At 38.6% G+C, this 24,779-nt stretch overlaps 1 protein-coding gene across 1 annotated transcript in view; it reads right to left on the reverse strand.

The window, feature by feature from the left end:
• LOC146000573 (uncharacterized) overlaps window positions 1-11,588 on the reverse strand; it is a 67,305-nt gene extending 55,717 nt beyond the window's left edge. The window contains exons 1-2 of the mRNA XM_083138324.1: window positions 11,484-11,588; window positions 1,750-2,236 (exon numbers count right to left, since the gene is read on the reverse strand). Of these exons, the coding sequence (XP_082994450.1) occupies window positions 1,750-2,153 (404 nt within the window). The 5' untranslated portion in view covers window positions 2,154-2,236; window positions 11,484-11,588. The remainder of the gene's footprint in view (window positions 1-1,749; window positions 2,237-11,483) is intronic.
• Window positions 11,589-24,779: the final 13,191 nt, after the last annotated feature.

Below are 24,779 nucleotides of genomic sequence, written 5' to 3' on the forward strand. Positions count from 1 at the left end.
TCAAAGATGACAATGGCAACACTACCTAGTCTGCGATTGTTGTCAACTATAACAAGTCCATGGGGTATGTTGACAAATCAGACTAAATGACGTGTTCGTACTATCAGCACAAACAGACTTGGAAATGGACAACCAAACTTTTTATGCATTTACTTGACAAGACAGTTCTGAATTCGTACCTAAATGTATCGACTCTACCACACGAACGTGACACACCAGGACTTCAGACTGCAGCTTATAAGCCTCCTCTTGGAGGAGGGACAACCTCTGCCGGGCCCTCTCATGGTACCCCAGGTCCGTTAACAACATGCCTGTGGAGGCAATGGGGGGCAAAGGTTTAGGTTTTGTGCAGAGAGGGGGGCAAAGAGAAGAAACAAATTTCCAGTGCCAGAATGCAATATTCCCTTCTGCACCTTATGCTTCCGAAAGTACCATGCCTGGTAGGAGGTACATGGCAGCCAGGCAGGGTCTAGGTAAGATAACAAATTATTTTTTGTAGCTTCAAATTTTTTTGTTCTATATTGAAAAATATTATTTTTCTCCGAAAGTATTACAATAAGTGCATAATTTTTTCCATATCAATGGCAAACATACCAGGCATTATGCGGGTACCTTTTGGAAATTCACGTCCTGGCATAGCCTACATGGGGGTCTGATGAATTTCAAATTTTGTGTAAAAAAAGTTACTTTCCCTTTTTCTTCTACCTCTAACTGATTACGGAAAATTTATTTTTTTCCATCAGGATTATAGCCCAAAGTATACTGAACAAAAGTAGGCATCATTTGACCTCTAACATTCTTAGTTCCGGAAATATAAAATTTCATTGAGAAGCATGCAGAATTTCAAATTTCCCACTGAAAACACGCTCGATGTTAGTGGAAATGCCTGGAAAATCAGCCTCAGCATCTTAAGTGTTAAAGAGGGAATTCCTGCTGCTGAAATTCTCAATAGACTTCAGTGTGCGTATGCAGATCTGTGCATGGGTGCTAGCAGTGTTAGAAGATAAAAACACGAGCATCAAAGATCAGTCTCGGGGTGGTCGCCCACAAAAGACAGTACTGTCTGCTGGCAAGTTATGGGCACCATCTTATGGGATGCAGAGGGCATTAAATTTCTGGAACCTGGAGAAACTATAAATGCACGTTGTTATATCCGAACATTTCACAAGCTCCATTGTGCATTGCGAGATAAATGTCCTGGAAAGAAAATCATCCTTCAGCTCTCTCCTCAGTTCACCAGGGAGGAAATTGGGAAAATGGAGTGGGAACTTCTGCCCCTCCCACCCCCTAAAGTCCCGACATTGCACATTCCGACTATCATCTGTTCGGTTTTTCTGAAGGAACAGACGACTGAGAACAGTGCTCTGTGTCTGCAAGCAGCTGGAACAGAGTTCTACAGTAAGGGTACTTTCAAGCTTCCAGAAAGGTGGGGAAAATGAATGCAAAGAAATGGATACTTTGTTGAAAAGTAAAGAAAAGTCTGTAGATTATGATGTAGTGTGGGTGGTGTTTTTTTTTTTGTTTTTTTTTTTTTAATAATAAAACCAAAACTTGCTTCATGAAAAATTATGGGTCATTATTTTCAGTATGCCCCTCAGATATACTTCTAAAATTGAAAATTCAGGTGCCAGTTGAACATTTAAGCACCAGGGAAACCAGGCACCTTTCACCACGACTATAATGGTTCAGTTTTAATTATAACAATGAAATAAATGATCAAGTTTTCACCACTACAACTCCACTACCAACCTTATTATGGATGATATGTTTTCTGCTGCACAGATAAATGATGTACTATCATCTTCAATTTTTATTTCGTCTTGAACTGTATCTAGAGTGTGAAAAGGAATCTCGCATTCACTATTAACAAGGTTTCTACTTTCCAAAGAAGGTACTGTTGAGCAGTTCTTATTAGAAGTATTCTCCTCCGAGGAACAATCATTAATTTGTTTTTGAGCAATTACGTTGCTAGCAACATTTTCCTCCTCCTGCCGTTCTGAGACAATTGGAATTTTGAATTCAATTGCATAGGGTTCGCTTGTTTCATCTTCAGTCGATCTTTCCACTTTTATGGTTATCGTGTGAATGGAGTCATTTTGCACATTCTGTATTAAATGGTTCTGTCCATTTGATTCACACTCATCCATTTTCATTCGGACAAATATTCCACCACTAAGATACGGTTAATTATTGGACAATCATCAGTCTTCGCTGTTAAATATCACTTTGTATCATTCTGAAAAGAAACAAAATTATTTCATCAAATAATTAACTAAATAGCTAATAACCTTACTTAATCCATTAACGGCCAATGTCCTAATATGAGGACAGTAACTTGAAACCTACCTTTTTTACAGTATGTGGTAATTTCTTTGTAACATTTATCATTAGTTAGCATTTGTCAAGTGTGCTTCAAGATTTTTTTAAAAAATATGCTTAATAGTTTTAATATTTTATTTGGTTATGAATGATAAAGAATATCTCTAAATTTATACTGTGGCAATGGTACACTAACAATTACATTTCTGGTAACAGTATTACGTAAAAGTAAGTTGTACCTGAATTGGGGTATTGACTAAGGTCTTAAGAAACTGATAAATTTCTTGTGTAATTTTTATTTCCAACTGCACCAAAAAAAAATAACAGTCGAAAATGTCTGTCCTCAAATGAGGACACTGGCCAATTGCATATACAAGTTAAACACGAGTTATATTTCCTAAGTTTTCTGAGCTATGACTGAGATATCAACAACACGAACGTTCTGAAGAGTATAAGCTGAACAACTTTATCCCTTTCAAAGGTACAAAACATACTTTACTTGTTTTCAAAAATGTTATCTTAATTTTGCAGAGAATAGATAGAGCACATTAATTTTGCCATTAATACTTTACAGAAATAGGCCACACCAAGTGAAGTAAAGCTACCATGAGGCGGTAGTCCAACTAATTATTTTGATGTTAAAGGTATAATACTGTAATTGATTGATTTTCTTTTGAAATTTCAGGAATCATAATGCCACTAATCATTTTGGTGCAGAATTTCTAACATTAGAGGAGGCTACTGCTTACTTAGAGCAGTTAATGGATGAAGATGAATCTGTGGAAAATGCAGACTTGATAGTTCTTCCTCCTGATGATGTAGACGAGCTTATGGATGAAGATACTTTTGATGATAATGTACCCAGTCAAGCTGAAGTTAGTGATGTTCCTGGTAGATTAGAAGTACAGTGTAATGTTGATACTGACAGTGCTGTTCAACCAGATTTTTCGATTCCATCAACATCACAAGACAATTTACATGATGAAAATCATGAGGATGAGCCACAACTAAAATGGAGAAAAAGAAATCCAGAATACACAGATATGGCACCAAAAGGGGATAATGCTGCTAAAGATAAAGAGAAATTAGTGCATACCTTTGGAAACTGTAGTCCTCTTGAAACGTTTGAAACATTGTTTTCTACTGATATTGTAACACACATTGTAAAGGAAAGTGTAAAGTATGCAATGCCTGTCCATAATGAAAGAGATTTTACACAGAGTGCTGAGAAGAATTAAAGTTTTTTTTTTTTGTATACTTATGCTTACAGCGTATCTTAAGCTTCCACAACAAGATTTGTATTGGTCTTCTTCAGAAGATGTGGGAATTCCACTGGTTCAAGAAGCGATGTCCCGAAACCATTTCAGACAGCTGAAGCGCGAATGCTTCATTTAACAGACAATAATAATTTGATGGATGAGAACAAAAAGGCTGATAATTGTTTCAAAATTCGTCCAGTGATGGAAATGTTAAACCAAAGTTTTCACCAGTTTGGAATTTTCGAGGAGAACTTGGCTGTTGATGAAATGATTGTACGATATTATGGTCACCATGGGTTAAAACAGTTTATAAGGGGAAAACCCATACGGATTGGTTTTAAGCTCTGGGCTTTGTGTGGTGTTTCTGGATATTGTTACACTTTTTTTTCTTTTACTTTACACAGGTAAATCACGTGATGAATCTGAAGTTGAAGAAAAGGTAAATCTAGGTACAAGTGTGGTTGAACAACTCCTTTCTGTAATTTCTGACCCATTGAGTCATTCAGTGTATTTTGATAATTTGTTTACAAGTTATCCCCTGATGGTAGAATTGAAGAACATAGGATTTCGAGCTACAGGTACTATCAGAGAAAACTGCACTAAGAGGTGCCCTTTGCCTGGCAATAAAGCAATGAAGAAACAAGCGAGGGGTGACTATGATTTTCGTTTTGATAAACACAATGAAATTTGAAATGGCAGGACGATAGTGTTGTAACTATGGCAAGTAAGCATGATTTTGTTGAGCCACCGAGTTCCACAGCCGCATGTAGTCAAGAACTACAGTTCTAACATGGGTGGGGTTGACAAGCATGATTGGCTAGTGTCTAAATACAGTGTGTCTATTAAGGGCAAATAGTGATACTGGCCTCTTTTTGTAAGAATGCTCGATATGAGCATTGTAAATGCCTGGATGACACATCCACAGAATAAAACTCCAATGTCACTTCTGGAGTTCAGAAGGCAAATCTGCATTTCTTTATTTGAAAGGAGGTTATTGTAGACAAATGCTAGGAAGGAGGCTTACCAGACCCACACCAAATATTGTAGATGTTAGATAAAATAACAAGAATCATATCATAGGTAAGCGTGAGAAACAAAGAAGGTGTCAAAGGGATAATTGTAAAGGAAAGCCACGTACACTTTGTATGAAATGTAATGTTACATTGTGTGTAGGCTGTTTTGAACATTATCACACAAAGTAAATATTCATTTGTTGTAAATTAATGACATAAATGTAACATGTCACACACAGCAATATTTGTAATCTTGTTGTATGCAAAGATATCTCAAATGGCCAGTGTCCTCATTTTAGGATGGGTTGCCCCCCCCCTTTTATTGCCTAATAAATGAAAATGACAAATATATATGTGTTCCTATACTGATTTACATCATACATTTTCAATTTGACCATTTTTGCAAAAAATAATAATAATAATTTGGCTGTTAATGGGTTAATGTATCTAATTAGTGGTCAGGTCATTCTATGTCCATTCGAGTGCTGAAGTAGGTATATCTGTGGAAAGGGAAATGTTGGATTTTGCTCTCCACCAGAATATGTGTCATAAACAACAAATGTTATTGTAGACCTGTTTAAAACTAATATAGTATTAATTATGTAAATTAAAAATTACACCATGGAGTTAAACCAATCTCTGTAGAAACAACAGACCTTTGAAGGCGATTGACTGCCAAGTGACTCTGCAGTGGGTGATGCATGACCAGTGCAGTAATATAACACATGGTGCAACAGGCCGTGAAGGCCAGGTCTACCTACCAATGCCAGCATGAGTCCCACATGCCTCAGCATGATGAACCCTCAGTAGTTGTAAGTTCCGTGACCGGGTTAAGCTACTCATTCGTAGCTCTCTAATTTCCTCATAATGGTGGGGATCCACTGGTCCCATGCACAGGCCAAAATCTCAGGAGAAAAGGCTCAAAGGAAGCCCCCAGGAGACTCGAACCTGCACGAGTATTATAGTTGTAGTCCAATGCATGTACCGTAGCCAGCCACACTCTTCTCATGGTCAGGAGGTGTCCACACTAGTCCTCAGGTTTCGCTTCAGTAAAGGTATGATCATCGTCAGTCTGATGTTGGATGTTTGGCAGAGTATACACCATTTTTTTTTTTTTTTTTTTGTTGTTGTTGTACAAAGCACTTGCCGAATCAGGGTTGTTACAATTTTTTGATTATGAAATTCCCTGACATTTCTGGGTTTTCCAGTATAAAAATGAAATTTTTCCAGACATGTTAATCACCATGATTTTTGCTTTTAAACCTTGTGTTTTCAATTAAATATATATATATCCGTTAATTATCATGAATATTAATTTTTGCAACTTTTTTTAAAGCAAATTTCATTCTACTTGCACAAAAACCTGTAAATCCAAATAAAAATATGTTAGAGGCTATAATCACTTGTCTAGCCTTCAGACAGTGGAACATTATTTCACCATAACACATCTACAGGATCTAAAATCAACAGAAAAAGTTCATAAACAACATAATCTTCATAAACCACACATTTTTTTTCACTCTCTAGTGGATTTATAATGTCGTAGAAAATGCTGCTTTTTTGTTTACGTTTATGTAGAATCTGGAGAAATATTTGTTGCATATAGGAATTTTATAGGAAACGGTAACAAGACTAAGATCTATAAAATACTAGACAATAACCTCCTTTTCACCAACCTTTCTGATATTTATGATCACATTCTCAATGTACTTTAGTTATCAATCAGATATCTGGACTACAAGTTTTACTTTGATATGCTTCCTAAAATCTAGTATAAAAGTGAAAATTTATTACCGAAATTTGAAGGAACCATAATTTTGCACAATATTGAGAATCATAAGAATGAAAGGAACAAGTTTCTGAATTGAATCTTTTTTGGGATCAGAAGAACCGAATCCAAAAGTGGAAATGAACAGCATATTCATTTTTCAACAGAAATATCTCTCCGAATCACAATTGCTGTTGCTTCCATTTGCTTGCACTACGTGAACCAAATGTTTGATGATGTAACTCCCTGTCAGTGTTTCCAAATGCAGTTTTCTTTTTCAAGAAGATGACAATTATAACAACCTAACCTAACCTTGCAGTGCATGGTTTGTTGGATTATTCATGAATTGGGGTATCCGTGAATGGTTTGTTGGGCTAAACGTGCATGGTTTGTGGGGATTTTTCCGTTTGTGGGGCTTTCTGTGCATGGCTCGTGGGGCCATTCTTGAATTGGGGCTATCCGTGCATGGTTCGTGGGGATATTTTGGTTGACAAGGTTGCAACACTGCCACTGATGATCTACCACGCTAGTCAAGCTGTCTCGCCATATTGTGGAAGCGAAAAAAGGAAGAACAATAGTTTTTCCTCATGTCACAAATTGAAATTATTTTAGTGAAAAAAGCAAAATACCACCCAGAAGAATCTTTCGCAATGCAGAATAGGTAAGAACGAATGTTAAATGTGACGAAATGAACAAGTGAGAGGTGTTGGGACAGTGTCAAACATTTACCCAATATTTTAGGACACTTGATCATGATTTTGTAGTTATAATTTGTCGCTCAAGTGCTATGAAACTGAGATTTTTTTAGGGTGCCCCACACACCATTCACGCATGGCCGCAAACACCATTCACGCATAGCCTCACAAACCATTCACGGTAAGGTTAGGTTCGGTGAGGTTAGGCAAACAGTTACAATTTGGGGTCGTAATTTCGTTCTTTAAGTATTGGAACATTTTTTTATGGTGCCGCACACACCATTCACACATAGCCCCCAAACCATTCACAGTAAGGTTAGGTTACGTTAAGTTCAGTTAGGCAAACATACTTACAATTTGGGATCGTAATTTTGTTCTTTCAGTATTGGAAACACGTAAATAATGAGCAATCGTGCATTGTCGGTTGTGATCACTGATACTTTTTTTTTTTTTTTTTTTTTTTGCAAATTCAGCACGTGAGCGCCAAATTTTAAATTCAGATTCGTGATGAGACGTCCTAAATTAGTGAGTATGCGTAATATGAACGAAATTGGACAAGTGTCCGGTATTGTAAAATCGCTCCAAATAAATTAACAGCTAGATCAGCTAGATTGCAACAAAACGCTACTGAAGTTTCTTAAATATAACATGAACCTGCAGTACTTACCACAAAGTCAAATGGTCCTGGCAATCTATTATTGATTGACTTGGTGTTTTAAGTCCACTTTATGCGAAGTAAGGCTAATCGGGGCTAACCTACAGCTTACAGTGGGATCCGTACCACTATGAGCCTCCACCGGGCATCGAACCCGGGACCCCTTGGATTACAAGGCGACGACGATACCATGGTAACATTATGGTATAGGGGGTGACGGATTTCTTCAAATTTACAGGAGAATGTACTTATGTAAATCGTTTTCTGTAGCGTTGGAAGTTCGTGAATGTAGTTTTGATCCATTTTAATGCGAATACATGTTGTTTTCTGTGAAAAATCTCTTGTCAGACATGCTGTTTCTGCCGCCATTTGCTTTCTGCACGAAAGCACAATAGATGATGTAATCCCGTAGTCAGTGTTTCAAACGGTAATTGTCTGTTATATCGGAGACACATTTCTATCGGATATTTTCAGTTTTAAATGGTTCGTACTTACCAATTGTGTATTGCGGAACATAGTTGAAGGTGCCATTATGCTTTTTACACGAAAATAACTTTGATATTTCACATTACGAGTAATTCTTTTGGATCCTTTCTTCCGTTGCAGAACATACAATATGGCGCGCACAGCTGTGGATCACCGCACGTCGTGCTTGTGTTTTGTCGATTTGGAGTGGGGTATGCAGTGTTTCAACCTTCTTAACCAAAAAATATCTACTTTTGTGTTAATTATGTCATCACAAACCATTGACGGATAGCCCCAAAAACCATTCTTTATAGCCCCCAAAAACCATTCATGATAGCCCCAAAGCCCTTCACCATAGCCCCACGAACCATTTCCGGCAAGGTTAGGTTAGGTAAGCATAGTTGAAAAAATAAAATATATAAAATTCTGGTAAAAAAAGGCACGTTTGGAAATACTGGCAAGACCCCATGACTTTCGACGCTTGCGCCATCTGCAGGTACATAATGGAAACAACGGCATAATGTTGTCGCTTTGCACAAAATGCAAGTTTATTATATCAAAAGTGCTTATCTCTTGTTGTGCATCATTCTACGGTGAGAAAATACCTCCAAGAACTTTCAAAATACTACAGAAACTCATTTCCGTAAGTAGTTTCTTCTGTAAAAATGAAGAAATGTGTCTCCGATATAACAGACATTTACCTTTCAAACTAGCCGTGTTTTCACTAGAACACGTCGTGTCGAGTATTTTTTTTTTTTTTTTTTTTTTTTTTAACTATGCTTGCCTAACCTAACTTAACCTAACCTTACGGAAAATGGTTTTTGGGACTAACTTGAATGGTTTTTGCGGCTAACGTGAATGGTTTGGGGGCTAACATCAATGGTTTGTGAGGTATTAGCATAATTTCAAATCCGGGCACGAAAGTAGATATCTTCCAGTGAACGAGGTTGCTACACTGCATAAATCGACAAAACACTCGCACAACGTGCCATGAACCAGTACACTGTCATCATAATGTGTGTTACACAATCGAAATAACAAGTAACAGTAAGTACTCGTAAATGTAAGAAATATACATTATCTTACTTAGAAATGCATTATTTCGCCTTAGGAAAAGTTCCACATTCCAAAATAGTACGTTAGCAATGTAAAAAAGTGTGAAATATATGATTTATAGGTGTCAACCCCATACTATAATAGTACCGATGAAGACATGTTAAATACAGTAGATTTCAATAGTCACAACATTATCCATTAGTAAAAGAATTTAGTAATTCCAAAAGGAAACTGGAAATTATACAGTTGAGTTTACTGTATAGACGGTGTTAAAGGCGGAGCATGCGTACTCGTCAGGCCCCCCTCAAACATCCGGTTACGCTTACGGTGCTATGGAGGTTAATATGAAAGAGCAAAGTGGAGATTCTTTTACAAGGAAATAAGGTGTCAGCTGTGTAGCCTATGGTTGTACAGTTCGATCGGGAACAAATTTATTGAGTCAAGTATCACTTCGTAGATTTCCGAAGGACGTAGAGAGACAAAACCTGTTGATACAAGATAGGATTGGTACCCGGACAGGATTTGTATGTCTTGCATTTTGTTACAACCATGTTGATCGTTTATCTGCGTATTGTGTTGTGGTGAAAAGCACGCTTATTAGTGAGGTTTCAAACCGAAGCGACACAGGCCCATTTAGTCTATAAATAAGCATTTACCGCTCATGGGAAATCAAGTCTTAGGCGGCACAATACATGCTATTGGGAATCTGAGCGACACGTGCAACTTGTCATGGCGCTTCGGTTTGAAAAATTTCATTGATAACTGAGGATTCACTTTTAAGTGGCATGGAGATTACACACCGAAGCGACACGCAAGAGCCCCTTTACTCTAAAGGAAACAATTCACCTTGCATACGAGTACAACAGACCAAGGCGACACGATGCATGGCACTGAGAAAACAACAGTCCAGTCAAAGTGACACGTGCATTTTCTCGTGGTGAATTGGTTCGAAAGGAAGCTTTCAGACTGCAGCGATACGTCTCTCTTGGAAACCAACATTAAAAAATAAACAACACCTTCCGAATTAAAGCGACACGACAAATTACAGGTGTCGATTTTTGATCGGATTGCCCGTTTTATCAATACCGTGCATTGTGTTGACCCGGCCTGTTATTTGCGCAAGCGTGACTGGTGAATGGTTTGCCTTAGATCGAATGCTTCTGTGCGAAATCCCGAACTCCCTTGTTGTTTGAAGTAAATTCGTGCAAGTGAAAGTGGAATGCCATTTATAGGTTTTCCCTAAATCCCTCAGCAGAAAGGCGACGTTGAAAGCACATATATTTACTAGCATTGTTGTGTGTCATTACTTCTGCAATTTGTTGGCAAATATTCACGTAAGCATACTTTATAATACACTAGTTTTATAGAATTATCTTTCCCTCACTTTTCCATTTACAAAATAATTGAATATATCTAAACTTTCGTACGTTTTGAGTTCGTCGTGTGTGTACATGAGATACTTGTATGTAGTATGCTATACAACTGGCGGCCACAAAGACACGTCATATTTTAATAATCTGCTCTGCAGTTGATCATCCGACAGATTCTAGACGTCCACTCCTATATCTTATATCTTCGTTATTTGTTGAAAATTATCGTGAAACTTCATTTCCTTGTGTTCTTTGATGTTTATTCTTTGTATTTAAATCATGAAATGAAACTTCCATGATTTACTACTATCTCAAATGTTCGTTTACATATTGGCTGGGAAGGTCTGGTTTCTGGGATTGCAACCCTGCCGTAAGGGGCGCGGCGTGGGCGTGGCTTCTATTTGTGGCTGAGGAAAATGTGGCTAACTTCACAGACGTCCACTCCTTCATAGTATAACTTTAACAAATACCTTCCTTGACTATCGTCGCACAACTGATGAAAACAAGCACTCATTTCTTACTTCGTATGCCGGTGAATCTGCACTGAAAACAACGGGGACTGGCCTAAACCGGAAGTTCCGGGCAAGACCTCACCAATGTTTATGTTTACATTTTTAACACGGTCCATTGTCCGTTAACTGGAAAGCCGGTGGATTGCACTTCATCTTATTGTAACAGAACAAGGAAGACGAATAAGTTAGCACGAACAAAGGTTTATTATCTTTTCTGTGTTTTCATTGATCAAATTCTAGCTCGTATATGAAATTGTAATTATTATTTTTATTAAACATTCCGAAACATGGACTCCATTAAATATTAATGGAGATGAAAGCAATTAAGTACTGCGTTTTGCTTCGACAATACCATTCTTGGAAGAACTTACCTAAAATATTCGTTGTTAAGAGAGTCCAGTTAAAGTATTTTCTCTGATAAAAACTTTTGACTTTGGGAGGGGGGTGAATATTTTTGTCTTCGCGCTTTGTTCCTCAAAAGGAGTTGAAAAGTTGAAAAAATAGAAAATTCCTTAGAAAAAGAGCATCTTTTCCAAATTTTTATTTATTAGCAGATGTAGTTAAACCATATCATCGATCAATCTAGCAGAATTATAACACGCAATAACCTAAACCTATTGCGTGAAATGTTATTCTATTTTCTCAATGATTTTATTTTTTTACATTTGAAGCAGACAGATTAGACAAAAAGCATGGATTGCAGTGTTGCCAGCAATTGACACTGACGGGAAAATTTCGCAATTTCCCCACGTTTGAAAATTTTCGAAATTTCCTGACGGTGTCTGAAAGAGATGCAAGACCGTACTTGAAGTTATGCTTGAAGCGAGCATCCTCCGGGTGCCGTCTTGGAGTGCGATCTTCAAGCCGTGGACTAGAAGTGGAAGCATTACGAATTTCACCAAGTACGATCAGTATATAAAACTGAGTACTCGTCGTTTTCCCCGCGTTTTTAACACTTGTTTTTCACCATACAAATCACATAGCATTTTCAAACGTTCTTACACATATCCACACATAAGAACTTCAACCAACTACTTGCTGGCAGTGGCGTGCGGTGCTAGATCAGACTGGGGAACAGGTTACCTGCACTTGCCCCCTCCCCTCCCATACCCGTCGTAATATAATACAGTAGACCAAGTAAAATTAAACCCTTATTGAAATGAACTAAATACATTGGCCCCAAGGCCAATGGCGCATCGCCTCCAAATCATATAATTTGTGTCCTTAAACCATATCGTAATCCCCACAACGTATTTAATTAAGACAGCGTGTCTACTGAAAGTAACTTCTTTCTTAGCTTTACTGAACACTATACTTGATCTGCCCCTCCTTCCTAAACAGGGGTGCCCATCACTCAAGACCACCCCTAAAATCGTTCATCATAATCGAGAATATATCTTGTCTTGTAATGCAGCTATAGTATATAAACTTCACAGTCACCTCATTCAAGCGCCAAACACGCATCCTAGTAACATATCATTGCGATCAAAGCGAGCAAGAAAATCTTTAAATCCATTCCTTTGCAGGCTTTCAAGAATATTAATTTAATGGGATATCAATACTTTCTTAAGATCCCGAGATATTTAGTTATAGTTAGCAATAGTCTGTCTAAGACAATAATAATACACAATAATTGTATAATTGCCCTCAATTTAAGGGTCAATCCACCTCTAACTAAAATACCCGCAATAATCTAAGACATAGAGTTGGATACTGTTCCTCCCAAAGTTTAATTCACAATCCCCCCAGAACCCCCGTGTCAAGTAAGGCCTAATATGTAAGAGTTGGATAATTCCCCCCCCCCCCCCTTCGATACTAACACCTTATATACTTTCTTTTCTTCATCTAATGGATTAAATATGGTGTATTTAAGGTGTAAAATTTTTACATATATTTTGGAAAAAGATATAAATGTTGAATTTTATATTATTTGAAGGGAACCCCCCCCCCAAATCTCGATAGCGCAACCTGCGTCATAATCCCCCCTGTTGACACCCCTCCTGACCAAATAAACATACGATACATATGTTACAAATTGTCAGAACTAACATACATGAAGCACGTTAAAATTTGGACAATAACATTGTTAAAGCAAATATGATACTACAATATAAAAATAACATTAAAACAAAAATTGTTGATGAGCAACAAAGAAAATAATAATGAAAGCAATTTATGAGTGATCGGAGAGAAAAAATGTTTTGTCGAAACCTGTTTCATCTCTCTCTTTGTAGATTAAGTTGACTTTTTTGTAGAGTTGAGCATTCTTGTAATTCAAACGTCCTCAATGCAATAATGGCATTCAGATGGCCGAGTTTTTTCATGACGTCCGCTAGATTTGTAGAAATTGTGACAAAACCCGAACTGTTCCAACTCCCTTCTCGTGAACAAACACGGACAACAATAATTTGCCACTGGAAGAGTATCCAGTAAATCATTTTACAGAGTTATTGTAACTTTTATAAAATGCCTTGTGTACGATTTCGTTTCGTTTCGGTTAGGGTAGGTGTTGGTTTGCTGTCTTTTCTGTAAAGTTCAATGAACTAAAAACTTTCGTCTTCAGCCTGTCGATCATACAACATTCTCAATCCTACGCTCGCAACATTCGCTTTCTTGTCCTGCCTCTGCGTGCGCCTGGTCTTGGGGCTGTTGGAACAGGTGCATGTGAGCTGTTCCCTCGGAAGCTATTTTGCAGCATTTAGCCAAGGCATTTAGCAGACGATTAACTGTAGAAGATTTTTCCAGTTCGTTATGAATGTCAGACGCAATTTTTCAATGAGATTAGGAAACTATAGACTTACTACACTCAAAACTATCACTACGACGCAATTAAGCTTTAGCACATAGCAAAAACTCGAAGGAAAACGAATTCGCTGTCTCTCGTAGGGAACAGCGAGATAGTTCAGCTTCCGAGGTGGGACTTTGAGGATCGTTTACCTTCGCGCGTGGTCGGAAATACTCGGCGTCAGGCACTAGAGGGTGGAACGACGAGGGTAGGTGAAGTAAACAAACGTCCAGTCACGGTGAAAGTTGTCTTCGGCGTGTTGATTTCGAGAGAAAGTTCTTATTATGTAAATATAGATAATTAAAATAGCTTCAATGGACGATAAGTAGGAGGAGGGAACAGCCTGTTCCATGGAGGGACCGCCACTGCTTGCTGGCCCATAACGTAAATTGAACCTGTGTTGCTGGCTTTCTACCTCCGTGATTTTAAACGAATGAACAACGAGTGCGGAAATCACGTCACCCCCACCCCTAAGGGTGCCAGAGGTGTATTGGATTTGAACGACATTGGGAGTGTCACTATTCATTTTAGCGACCTCGAAAACTATGGATTCCACACTAAAATCGGTCGTTTTACATGTCACCCCCACCCGTAGGGGTGCCAGATGTGTTTTGGAGTTGAACAGCATTAGGAGTGTCTCCATCTTAGCCACCCCGAAAAGTATGGATTCCACGCTAATATCGGTAGTTTTCGATTATTTTTACATGTCACCCCCTTCCCACCCCCACTGCTAGGGGTGTCTTTGAGTTGAATGGCAACGGGAGTGTCACCATTCAACTTAGCGACACCGAAAACAATGGATTCCACATTAATATCTATAGTTTTCGATTATTTTTACATGTCTTCCCACCCGACACAGTATTTCTTTCCAGATTGTAAGTCATGTGTACCAAGTTTGGTTGAAATCGCTCCAGGTGTTCGAGAGTTATGCCGGAACAAACACACACACACACACATATTACATCCATTTTTATATATTAGATCATTTATTTCTGATTCTGTTACAATCTTCTTAATAATCTATACTTTACTTCTACATAATTAATACACAATAAATTAGAGAATTATTAACATTATGCCACAGATAAATGCATTTGTGATTATACTTCCAGTGCGTGCAAGATAAAAAAAACTGCCCCTTATACAGAGCAGTACATCCAGGGGCGGCGCCAGAAATTTTCGACCGGGTGGGCAGAAGATCCTTATTGATAGATTAGGGTGGGCAGTATAAATGTAAAAACCATATATAGTATATGTGTATGTAAGACGTATGCATCCCCCTCTCTCTTACACTCCCGATTTTCCTCTTACTTCTTTTCCCTTTTATTTTCTTGTTTTTCTCTTTATCTTTTCTAATCTATTGTCGCATCTTATTCCATTTCCTTTCGCTTTGTCTCTGATGGACACAATTATTTCAAGGAAGTGTTTACCCATGCGGAGTCATACATTCTAATCAGTCACATTCTTTCATGCATGTTAATACAGTGAAATAAATGTGAATTAGGTTTAAGCTTGTGGTGCAAATACAAGGCACATACTTGATTTTATGTATTCGGCGACAATGATAGAAAATGCGATGTTAGACAGTCGTGAAGTTTCTCGTAATTTAAATGCATGTTCCTGAGCATAGTATTTTCATCGTATAAGTTTTTGACTGAAAGAGTTTTCTTACTCCTTGGGGGTCACTTTTCTTAGCTTACAAGGTTTGCACAACTGACAAATCTATCTGAATGTTTGTAGTAGCAGCGATTGGGTGCCAACATTTGAGAGGCAAGGACAACATACTTTTTCTTGGTAGAAAAGGTTTAGCATAAAGAGGCCATAGTGGGGGGGGGGGGCAAAAAGTGGCGGGGGAACTGCATTTCCCACTTCCCGCTCCTCCTTTGTTCATTGTTTATGAAGTATTCCTAGGCTAATGAAAGGCTATTTTGACAAAATATCACTCAAGTAATAAACAAGTAAGATTGAAAAATTTGTTCAGAATTGAAGAGATTATTAGCTAAGTTGCTATTCGTTTTCTCAACTGTCATGTTACTAATGCGGGAGAAGCAATACACGTATGGTTACATGAACATATTTTTTGAGGTGACAAAATTATTTAGGACACAAAGGAATTCATCGAAGTTGATCACCGCACCAGTAATAATTCTTCTCTTTTTCATAGATGACTTGGGTTGTATGGCTTGACCATTTCGAACACTAATGTCAATCTCTACCCTGTGCAGCATACCCTGGAAACTTTGTTCTTTCAGGGCAACGAGTTCCTGGAGCCTGGAACCACTGTCAAAGTAATAATTTATGGGGGTTTGTATTTTGAGTGTCAGCATGTGTTTGTTTTCGCCCCTTCGTTACTTTCATCTAATCACAATTGAAATGACTTAAAATAAAACAAATCAACCACAACTTACTCTTCCAAAAATGGAGTTTCATTAGTTTATACCTCTTAGAAAGTTGAGGTGGTAGTTTCAATTGCACAGCGTATCATTAGTGGATCAAGGCAGCTAATTCCGTGAACAATGACGTTGTTTTCCGAAACTCTCAAATATTTGTCTCAGGCAATCACCCTCTTAAAATGGACGCATCTTCTGTGGTGATAAAATGCCACGTTTGGTGCGAGTTCTTTCTGTATACTTTTCCCCAATGGCATAACGCTGTCGCATTATAATGAAGAAGTCCTGTGTTCGACTCCCCCCTCCTCTGGTGGAAGCACAATGCACACTGGTTCGGACTACACGGTAAACTGTAGGTTTAGTCCCGATTAGCCTATCTGAGCATAAAAGTGGGCTTAAAAACAAACTAACAAAATCGTCTTCTGGATACTTCGTGACATAACTTTTTTTCTTTACTTCAGCTGCGTGTACAGATTCTGTTGATATTTTCGGCTGATTAATGTGGCCAAATTTATGTGTGGGGCGAGGATTTCTAAACAGGATAAGCCACTCATTAGTAGATAATTGAATAATTCTGTACAATAATTTTTCCATAGATAACTGGTTTATTAAAATTTATTCACTTCAGGATTGTAGTGATTATTGTGATTCCTTCTTATTAGTAGAATGAATATAAAGTTGATATTTCCCATAGCATATTAATATTTGAAGATAACAGGTATATAAAAATTGTAATAAAATAAGAAAAGGGACACTTCTGGAATTTCAATGCAGAGCTAATTAAAACTATATTATATTCTCTAGCATACTTAAACCCAAAGGTTTATGGCTGCAGCAACACAAGCCTTCAATCTGTCCCTATTCGGGGCAAGATCAATCCAATCTTTCCCATCCTTGCCAATTTCTTTTAGGTCCATCTCAACGTTATCCCTCCATTCTTGTCTTGGCCTTCCCACTGGTCTCATACCATCAGGTTTCCCAACAAGAATCCTGTAAACTATTCTTTCCTCTGCCATTCGTGTCACATGGCCTGCCAATCTAAGTCTTCGTGATTAAATTATTCAAATAATATTTTAAAAAGTCGAAATAAACAATAGTGTTGCCGGAGGAAGTAAAGCTAAGATGATGTTTTTATTTGTTTATTTGGAGATTATTTTAACCATCCCCAGGCTGGGATTTATATACGTATGTGGAGGCCTGGAGCTGCAGTCCTCAAGTTCACCCTAAATTCTGATCTAATCTTAATCATACCCTGCATAATTTTGAGCCTCCAAAGCCTACTAACTGCTTTTAATCATGGAAGTATTCATTTGATCACAGTTTTTGTTTCAATAGCTTTAGTAGTTGCTTTCAGTTTCTAATGACAAAATTGGCTTTTTATGGGTTGATAATATGTGAACATTTCTAGCATAGATCATATTCACAAATAAAATATCGAAACATTCATATAGCTATCTCCAAGTATATGTACTTATTGAATTTGATTGGGTGGGCACAGGAATTTTTGGGTGGGTGCTTGCCCACCCGTGCCCACCCCTGTCGCCGTCCCTGAGTATATCTGTAGTTAAAAGATATTGGAAGCCGTATAACTACACTCATGCTCATAAATTAAGGATAATGCTGAATCTTGTACAAAGAAATATTTGATGTGCACTGTACCAAAGAATTTGTGTTGACTACAGAAGGTTGATCCGTCTATGTGTGTCCGATTTTGACGTCTCACCTACTTTAGGAAAAACCACGGGACCACCAGCGGTTGCCCTGAATGTGAGCACCATGGGTCCTGGCAATAGCCCTGCACCGTAACTTCCATTGTAGGAGGCTCCGTTGAAGTACAGGAACGGGAATCTTGAACCACTCCTCCTGGCAGGCTTTCCAGAGGCCACGGACAGTGGTGGCACCACGAGATGCAAGTGCTCTTTTCTATAGGCCAAACCCGCACAAATCCATTGGACTGGCATCAGGTGACTTCACTGGTATGTCCTGGAAGGGAATAGCTTGGATGCCGGTGTCTGCCGCCATTTGTTGCAGAAATATCTGTGTACAACGAGATGTATCTGATGAGGCCTTATCCATATGCACACTGACTTGATTTATTGCATTTCCATACAAACGGGGCAGATCGTCTGTATAAATTGGTGTGAGGATATGTTGCTGATAAAATGAGGAGTTGATTTTGCAGTTTTTAGGCACCAGCCGAATCGTTAACTTGCTGTCATAGCAGTATCCCGCGACAACCAGAAATCCCTTCGCGAAACTTGTTTTGCACCGACGGATAAAGTCAGGACGGGTTTTTGCATCTCGTGGGGTGTACGTTACGGCTCGAATTTTGCCACAATCTGATAGATAAATCCATGCTTCATCGAGTGTGGCAACAAACTTCCACTTTTTCCCGGATAGATGGCGTTCGTAGAGACGCCTGCATTGGGTCTTTCTCTCCCTCGGATGGGCCACAGTAAGGAAGTGTCCACGACTTTTAAACACCATCCGGAGCTTTAATTTGTCACGTAGGTTTCAGTTCACAGTTGACTGTGCCACGTGCACTCGTCTTGCCATCACACGTTGCGTAGGAGGGTTTTCCTGTAGGGCCATTCGGCACAACTTCGGAGCTACAGGTGGAGTCAACGCAGTACACGGTCGCTTTCTACTCCCTTTGCGGGTAAACGAAGTGCTGGAACGTCGTGGTGTTTATGCCGATTAATTATGTTCTTGATGGTCGTTAACCCCAATGCACATCCATTTTCCCAGCACTGTTTTTGAATCTGTGTCACAGAAAACTTGGGGTGGAAAAGTGCTACGACGTAGCATTCCCAAAATCGGTTCACCTTGGGAGCCATGATGTACACACCACACATACATGAACTTGGCGCGATACTAGAGGCCTTTGGCTTTCTCCTGCTGTTTGAATCATTCAAATCGGTCGATTCTGTGAGCTGGGGTGAAGGTTTAAAATCGGACACATATAGACGGATCAACCTTCTGTATGACCTTCATCCAGTGTGTGGTGGCGCTGTAAGCAGACAAATGACTCTCAGGAGCGAAACTGCTGACCAGAGTACAGTGCCTATAGGAAGTGTGCAGTTGTGTTTGGTTGTGCGAATGGTGAGAGTGTGTGTGAAATGGCTCAACAAACACATATTGATGATGTAATGAGGGGAAGGATACTTGACGGGCCCGCTAGAGGCGGGACAAAGACAGCAGGTCGTGTCACAGGTGCTCCATGTGCCACAAAGTGTCATCTCACGATTATGGCAACGATTCCAACAGACTGGAAACATGTCTCGACGCTACAGCAGTGGACGTCCACAGTGTACAACACCACGAGAAGACAGGTATCTCACCGTAAGTGCCCAGAGACACTGACAGAGTACTGCCGGGGGCCTTGCAGCTGCCACTGGAACAGTTGTTTCCAGACACACTGTGTACAGACGACTCAACAGGGATGGTTTGTTCGCCCGGAGGCCTGCAATTTGCATTCCACTGTCACATGGTCACAGAGTAGCCCGTTAACAACTGGTGTAGAGAACACAGGACATGGACAATGGAAGAATGGTCTCAGGTACTCTTCACTGACGAGTCCAGGTTCTCGTCGTGTAACCATCTGGCGTGAACCAGGAACTAGATACCAACCGGTACCATCGTCGAAAGGGACCAGTATGGAGGTGGTGGTGTCATGATGTGGGGTGGCATTATCCTGGGTTCACGTACACCCTTGCATATCTTCAACAGAGGTACTGTAACAGGTCAGGTGTACTGGGATGTTATTCTGCTAGACTACGTTCGTCTTTTCAGAGGTGCAGTCGGTAAACGTTCCTCCTGATGGATGACAATGCCAGGCCACACCGAGCTGCTATTGTGGAGTACCTTCAAACAGAAGACATCATACGAATGGAGTGGCCTGCCTATTCCCCTGACCTCAACCCAATCAAACATGCTTGGGGTGCTCTAGGCTGACATGTCGCCGCACGTCTTCCACCTCCTGGGACTCTTCAGGAGCTCCGACAGGCACTGGTGCAAGAATGGGAGGCCATACCCCAAAAGCTGCTCGACAACCCCCTCCAGAGTATGCCAAGCCATTGTACTGCATGTGTCAATGTGCATGAGCATCACATTCCACACTGAAACCTTAGCACATGCTCAAAGAACTGTGGAACAACATTTTACAATCTCCCTTGCTTTGTATCATATGTGCACACTCTGGTTTCTCTCAAGTTTTCTGCAATAAACAGGGTTAAGCAGGGTATGTGGATGTCTTTCTTGTGTGTTCAACATGTGTCTGTGCTACCATAACTAGTTTGTTTCAGTGCTGTATCGTGGGGCACCAAAACCTCGATTATCCTTAATTTATGAGCATGAGTGTATGTACAAAGGTAAGTAAATATACTGCTGGACAAAAAAAAAAACTGACACCTTAATATTTGACATCTGAATTGCAATTACTTATCTTATTTAACTTATTAACAATTCTGCTTCAAAGGTTAACTAAATGTTGCAGAAATTATTGGAAATAAGAAACCCTTGATTAGAGATCCTGTCACCATCTGTGATCACTGCAGAAAGCTCATCAAGTGGAAAACAGAATCGTGAAAGAACAGAAGTTGACCGCTAATTGCTAATAATTGAAGGGTTCTGGTGTTAAACATGGTGACAAAATGCAGGTTTCGAAATATTGAAAGTTGATGTTTCAAAAAAATCTGATTTACAAATTAAAGTATATTCCTGAATTATTTACAACAAATATGATTCAATTGTCTGTTTACTATCATACAAACATGATATTTCATCCAAATTATTTTTTCGGTGGTGCTACATGCGATTTGTTTGAGGGTTGTTCAAAGAATTGTTGTAGTTACCATGCTTTAAATGCAACAATATTGTCAAAATGAGTGATCAGATAACACATATTCAAGCTAACTTGTGATGTCAGTTCAATAATATTTTGACAGACTTTTTATAGCAAACAACAATTTGCAACACAAAAATGAAAGCCTTTACCAGGTGCGCCGGTTAATAATTCTTAATTTCGTCGCTGGAGCAAGGGTTGGTGGACAGTGTCAACTGTTACATCAGTGTGTTGCCAGGACAGTACCTGTCAAGACACCGTGGATGTGCAACCAAGTGCATGTATAGTGCAACGTATGGTGACATGCGTGTGCGTTGGTTTAGACGATTCATAAAGTGGTGATTTCGACTTGAAAGACAAAGATCGTCCGGGCCAGCCGAAAAAATTCCAAGATGACAAATTGCAAGCACTGTTGGACGAAGACGATACGCAAATGCAACAACAACTGGCAGAGAAGTTAAATGTTAGTCGCCAAACCATATCTGATTGTCTTCATGCCATGGGAAAGATTCAGAAGGCACGAAAATGGGTCCCACATCATCTGAACGACAGACAAATGGAAAAGCGAAAAACAGTGTGTGAAGTGTTGCTTTCTCAGGATGAAAAACTTTCTTGCATCGGATAGTGACTGGGGACAAAAAATGGATCTACTTCGAGAAACCAAAATGCAAAAAGTCATGGGTTGACCCAGGACAACCTTTAACATCGACCGGAAAACCGAATCGCTTCGGAAGGAAGACAATGCTGTGCATTTGGTGGGATGGTGTACCACGAGCTTCTGAAACCAGGTCAAACAGTGAATGCCATTCGCTACCGTCAACAACTCATCAATTTGAACCATGCATTGATTGGGCGACAAGACACGGAAAAGTGATTTGACAATGCCTCATCACATTCTTGCCCGACCCACTTGTTTTCGTCAATTTCTCACTCACTTTCCTAGCAACACTTCAACAATTACGAAGATGTCGAACAATGGCTTGCTGACTGGATCACCTCAAAATGTGAACGATTTTTCTGGAAGGCCATCCACAATTTGACGGACAGATGGGCACAATATATAGCTAGCGATGGCGTATACTTTGAATAAAGCATTTGTTAAGAAATATTAACTGGCACACTTGGTAATAATAATAATTGTATTCAATAAACAATAACCTGTGCTACTTGTTGTAACAAGTTTTTGCTTTCCTATGTCTAGGACTGAAATGAACACCATTAGAAAAGTAGGTTTAATTGTTTTATTACGTTAGTATTTAAAAAATAAGTTCTGAATGCTTGTGATTAAAAATAGCTTCCTTATATCTATATGGAGATCAATATTCATAAAAAAATGTTTATATATGAGCAGTTTTTCAGCCTCATATATCTACTTCACACAGAGGTTATTACCTCAGCATGCCAAGCAGAATGAGATTCACAAGCCTCTCTTGATACAAAGCTGTTACGTAGGCTATCCAAATTGCATACAATGGCAATATTAAGATTTTTGTGATTCAATAAGCAATTTATACATAAAATAGGGATGGCCTTATTTTTTTCGAAAGATTGAAAATCTAAAAATAATATTTTCGAAAATGGAAAGTGAAAGTATGAAAATTTTTTCGAAAAACTAAAACATTTCATTTTCGAAAAGACCATCTCTATCTTCAAGATTACAATTACCGGCTGCTGTGGTGTGGTGGTTAGGAAATCACACTACGATGCCAGGGGGTCCCGGGTTTGAATCCCAGCCTGGGCATGGATGTTTTTCAGTGCTTATTCATCAATTTCATCATATCACTCATCTCCATCTTCGCAAATAAGCCAAAAGTGACACAAGACTTGAAGTAAAATAAATCAATGAAGACACAATTATGACCTTGTAAGTGTTGTATTTTTCTTTAACTTGACATGTTTGTAAACAATGATTTCAAATGTAGAAAGGGCTTAAGTTTTTAATAGTTTTCACTGATATTTAGGTCTTATGGATTAAAATAGTTATAATTTTGAACAAAGAAGACATATATGCAATATCAACAATAAAATAATTTGCTTTAATCAACGTCACACATATCATAAATACGAAAGTTAATTACATTACAAATACGTTATTAGGTCCACCATAAAAATATTATAACTTTAAAAATGCGCATTACAGATTTATGAAAAAAATATTTGATGACTCAGATCAAATTACATATTCCTTAAGTGTAATACATTTTTGACGTTGCTTGTAAGACATGGTATCTTAGAGCAGCCTTAAATGTGCATACCCAATTAAAAATGAAACAAATTTCTACAAGACTACAGGTATATATCTAGTAGAAGAAAAGTATGTGCTTCTCTACTAGATTGGAGTTCACATCCAGGTACAAGAGTAAAATTTAATTCGAAACTGTCATTATGAGCAGTGCTGCACAGTAGATACCATGCTTTACATGAAATAGAATGTAAGTGGCCATGCACAGTTTTAGTTGCATTTTTGATTGGCAACCTTTTCATTCTCCTCATTCTTAGTTGGTGGTACATATTCTGGGTCATTATGGGAATCATATACACTTTCTAACTCGTTCTCATCTTTGCTGTTGCCTCAATACTTGCGAACTTTCCGAGACACGTTGTAATTCAGTAACAGCCGTTTCGCCGCCATCTTTGCTACTTACCATACTTTACATGAAACAACTGGTAGATACCATAACTTTCAACACGTATAGCTCCGTCATCTGTTGACGAAACTAAATACTTAAGAGTACGATTCGACCCCATTTACGATGGACTGCACAATGGACATTGTAACTCCAAAATGTCACCATGTTTTACACCCGAGCCCTTCAATTATTATTGCTATTCATTACACTGTGTAGTTAGATCCACCATTATTGGCCAAAACGTCTTACATTGGGAAATGTCGCTCTGCCTTTTGGACAGTGTTTACTTGCTAAAAGCATGGTTCCCGTTAAAACTATCTTTATACTGAAGCCTCAATATTCCAACCAATGAAAAAATACTATCAGTGTGCGTAAATGTAACAAAGCAAGATACAGGTTAATATTTCTATTATTTCTTGAAAGTCTGTAATCAGCTGTTAATCAACTCTGAGAAGCTAAATTTGGCGAAATTTAAATGATATGTTATGATTTGATATCTACTCAAACACGAGGGGTAGAATTGATCAAGAAGGAAATTGCACCCAAGCCAGGACTTAACATTTATATCTAAAATATGGCTAAACTCAATTTATGAAAACTTCTCGCAAAGAACTGACATACCAAAGTCCGCTTTTTGTGAATATCGAAAATAAATTTCTTGAAATAATACTTCATGTGTATTATCAAAATGTAATAAGTTTGGAACCTAGGGAAGGCCATAAAATCTGGATATCAGACTAATATGGTTATTCCTGATGATCGAGTTTTCAGATCACTATTTACTTTTTCTAGTAAGAATGGTGTCTGAAATTAAGGAAATCAAACAAAGGATCAGAACACCAAACTGATGTTATATTTTAAACTGTATCTTTTTTATGTTATGACTGAAAACTTTATGCATTTATACTTAGTAATGCAAAGACCTGTTCTATGCAGAAAAATATTAAAAAATATGTGGTTGATCCATAAAACTGACTGACAGACTGGGTGAAAGATTTCTAGAGAGCACTCACAGTAGA

Source organism: Lepisma saccharinum, chromosome 16 (genome assembly GCF_977018435.1).
Source record: "Lepisma saccharinum chromosome 16, izLepSacc3.1, whole genome shotgun sequence".
NCBI lineage: Eukaryota > Metazoa > Arthropoda > Insecta > Zygentoma > Lepismatidae > Lepisma > Lepisma saccharinum.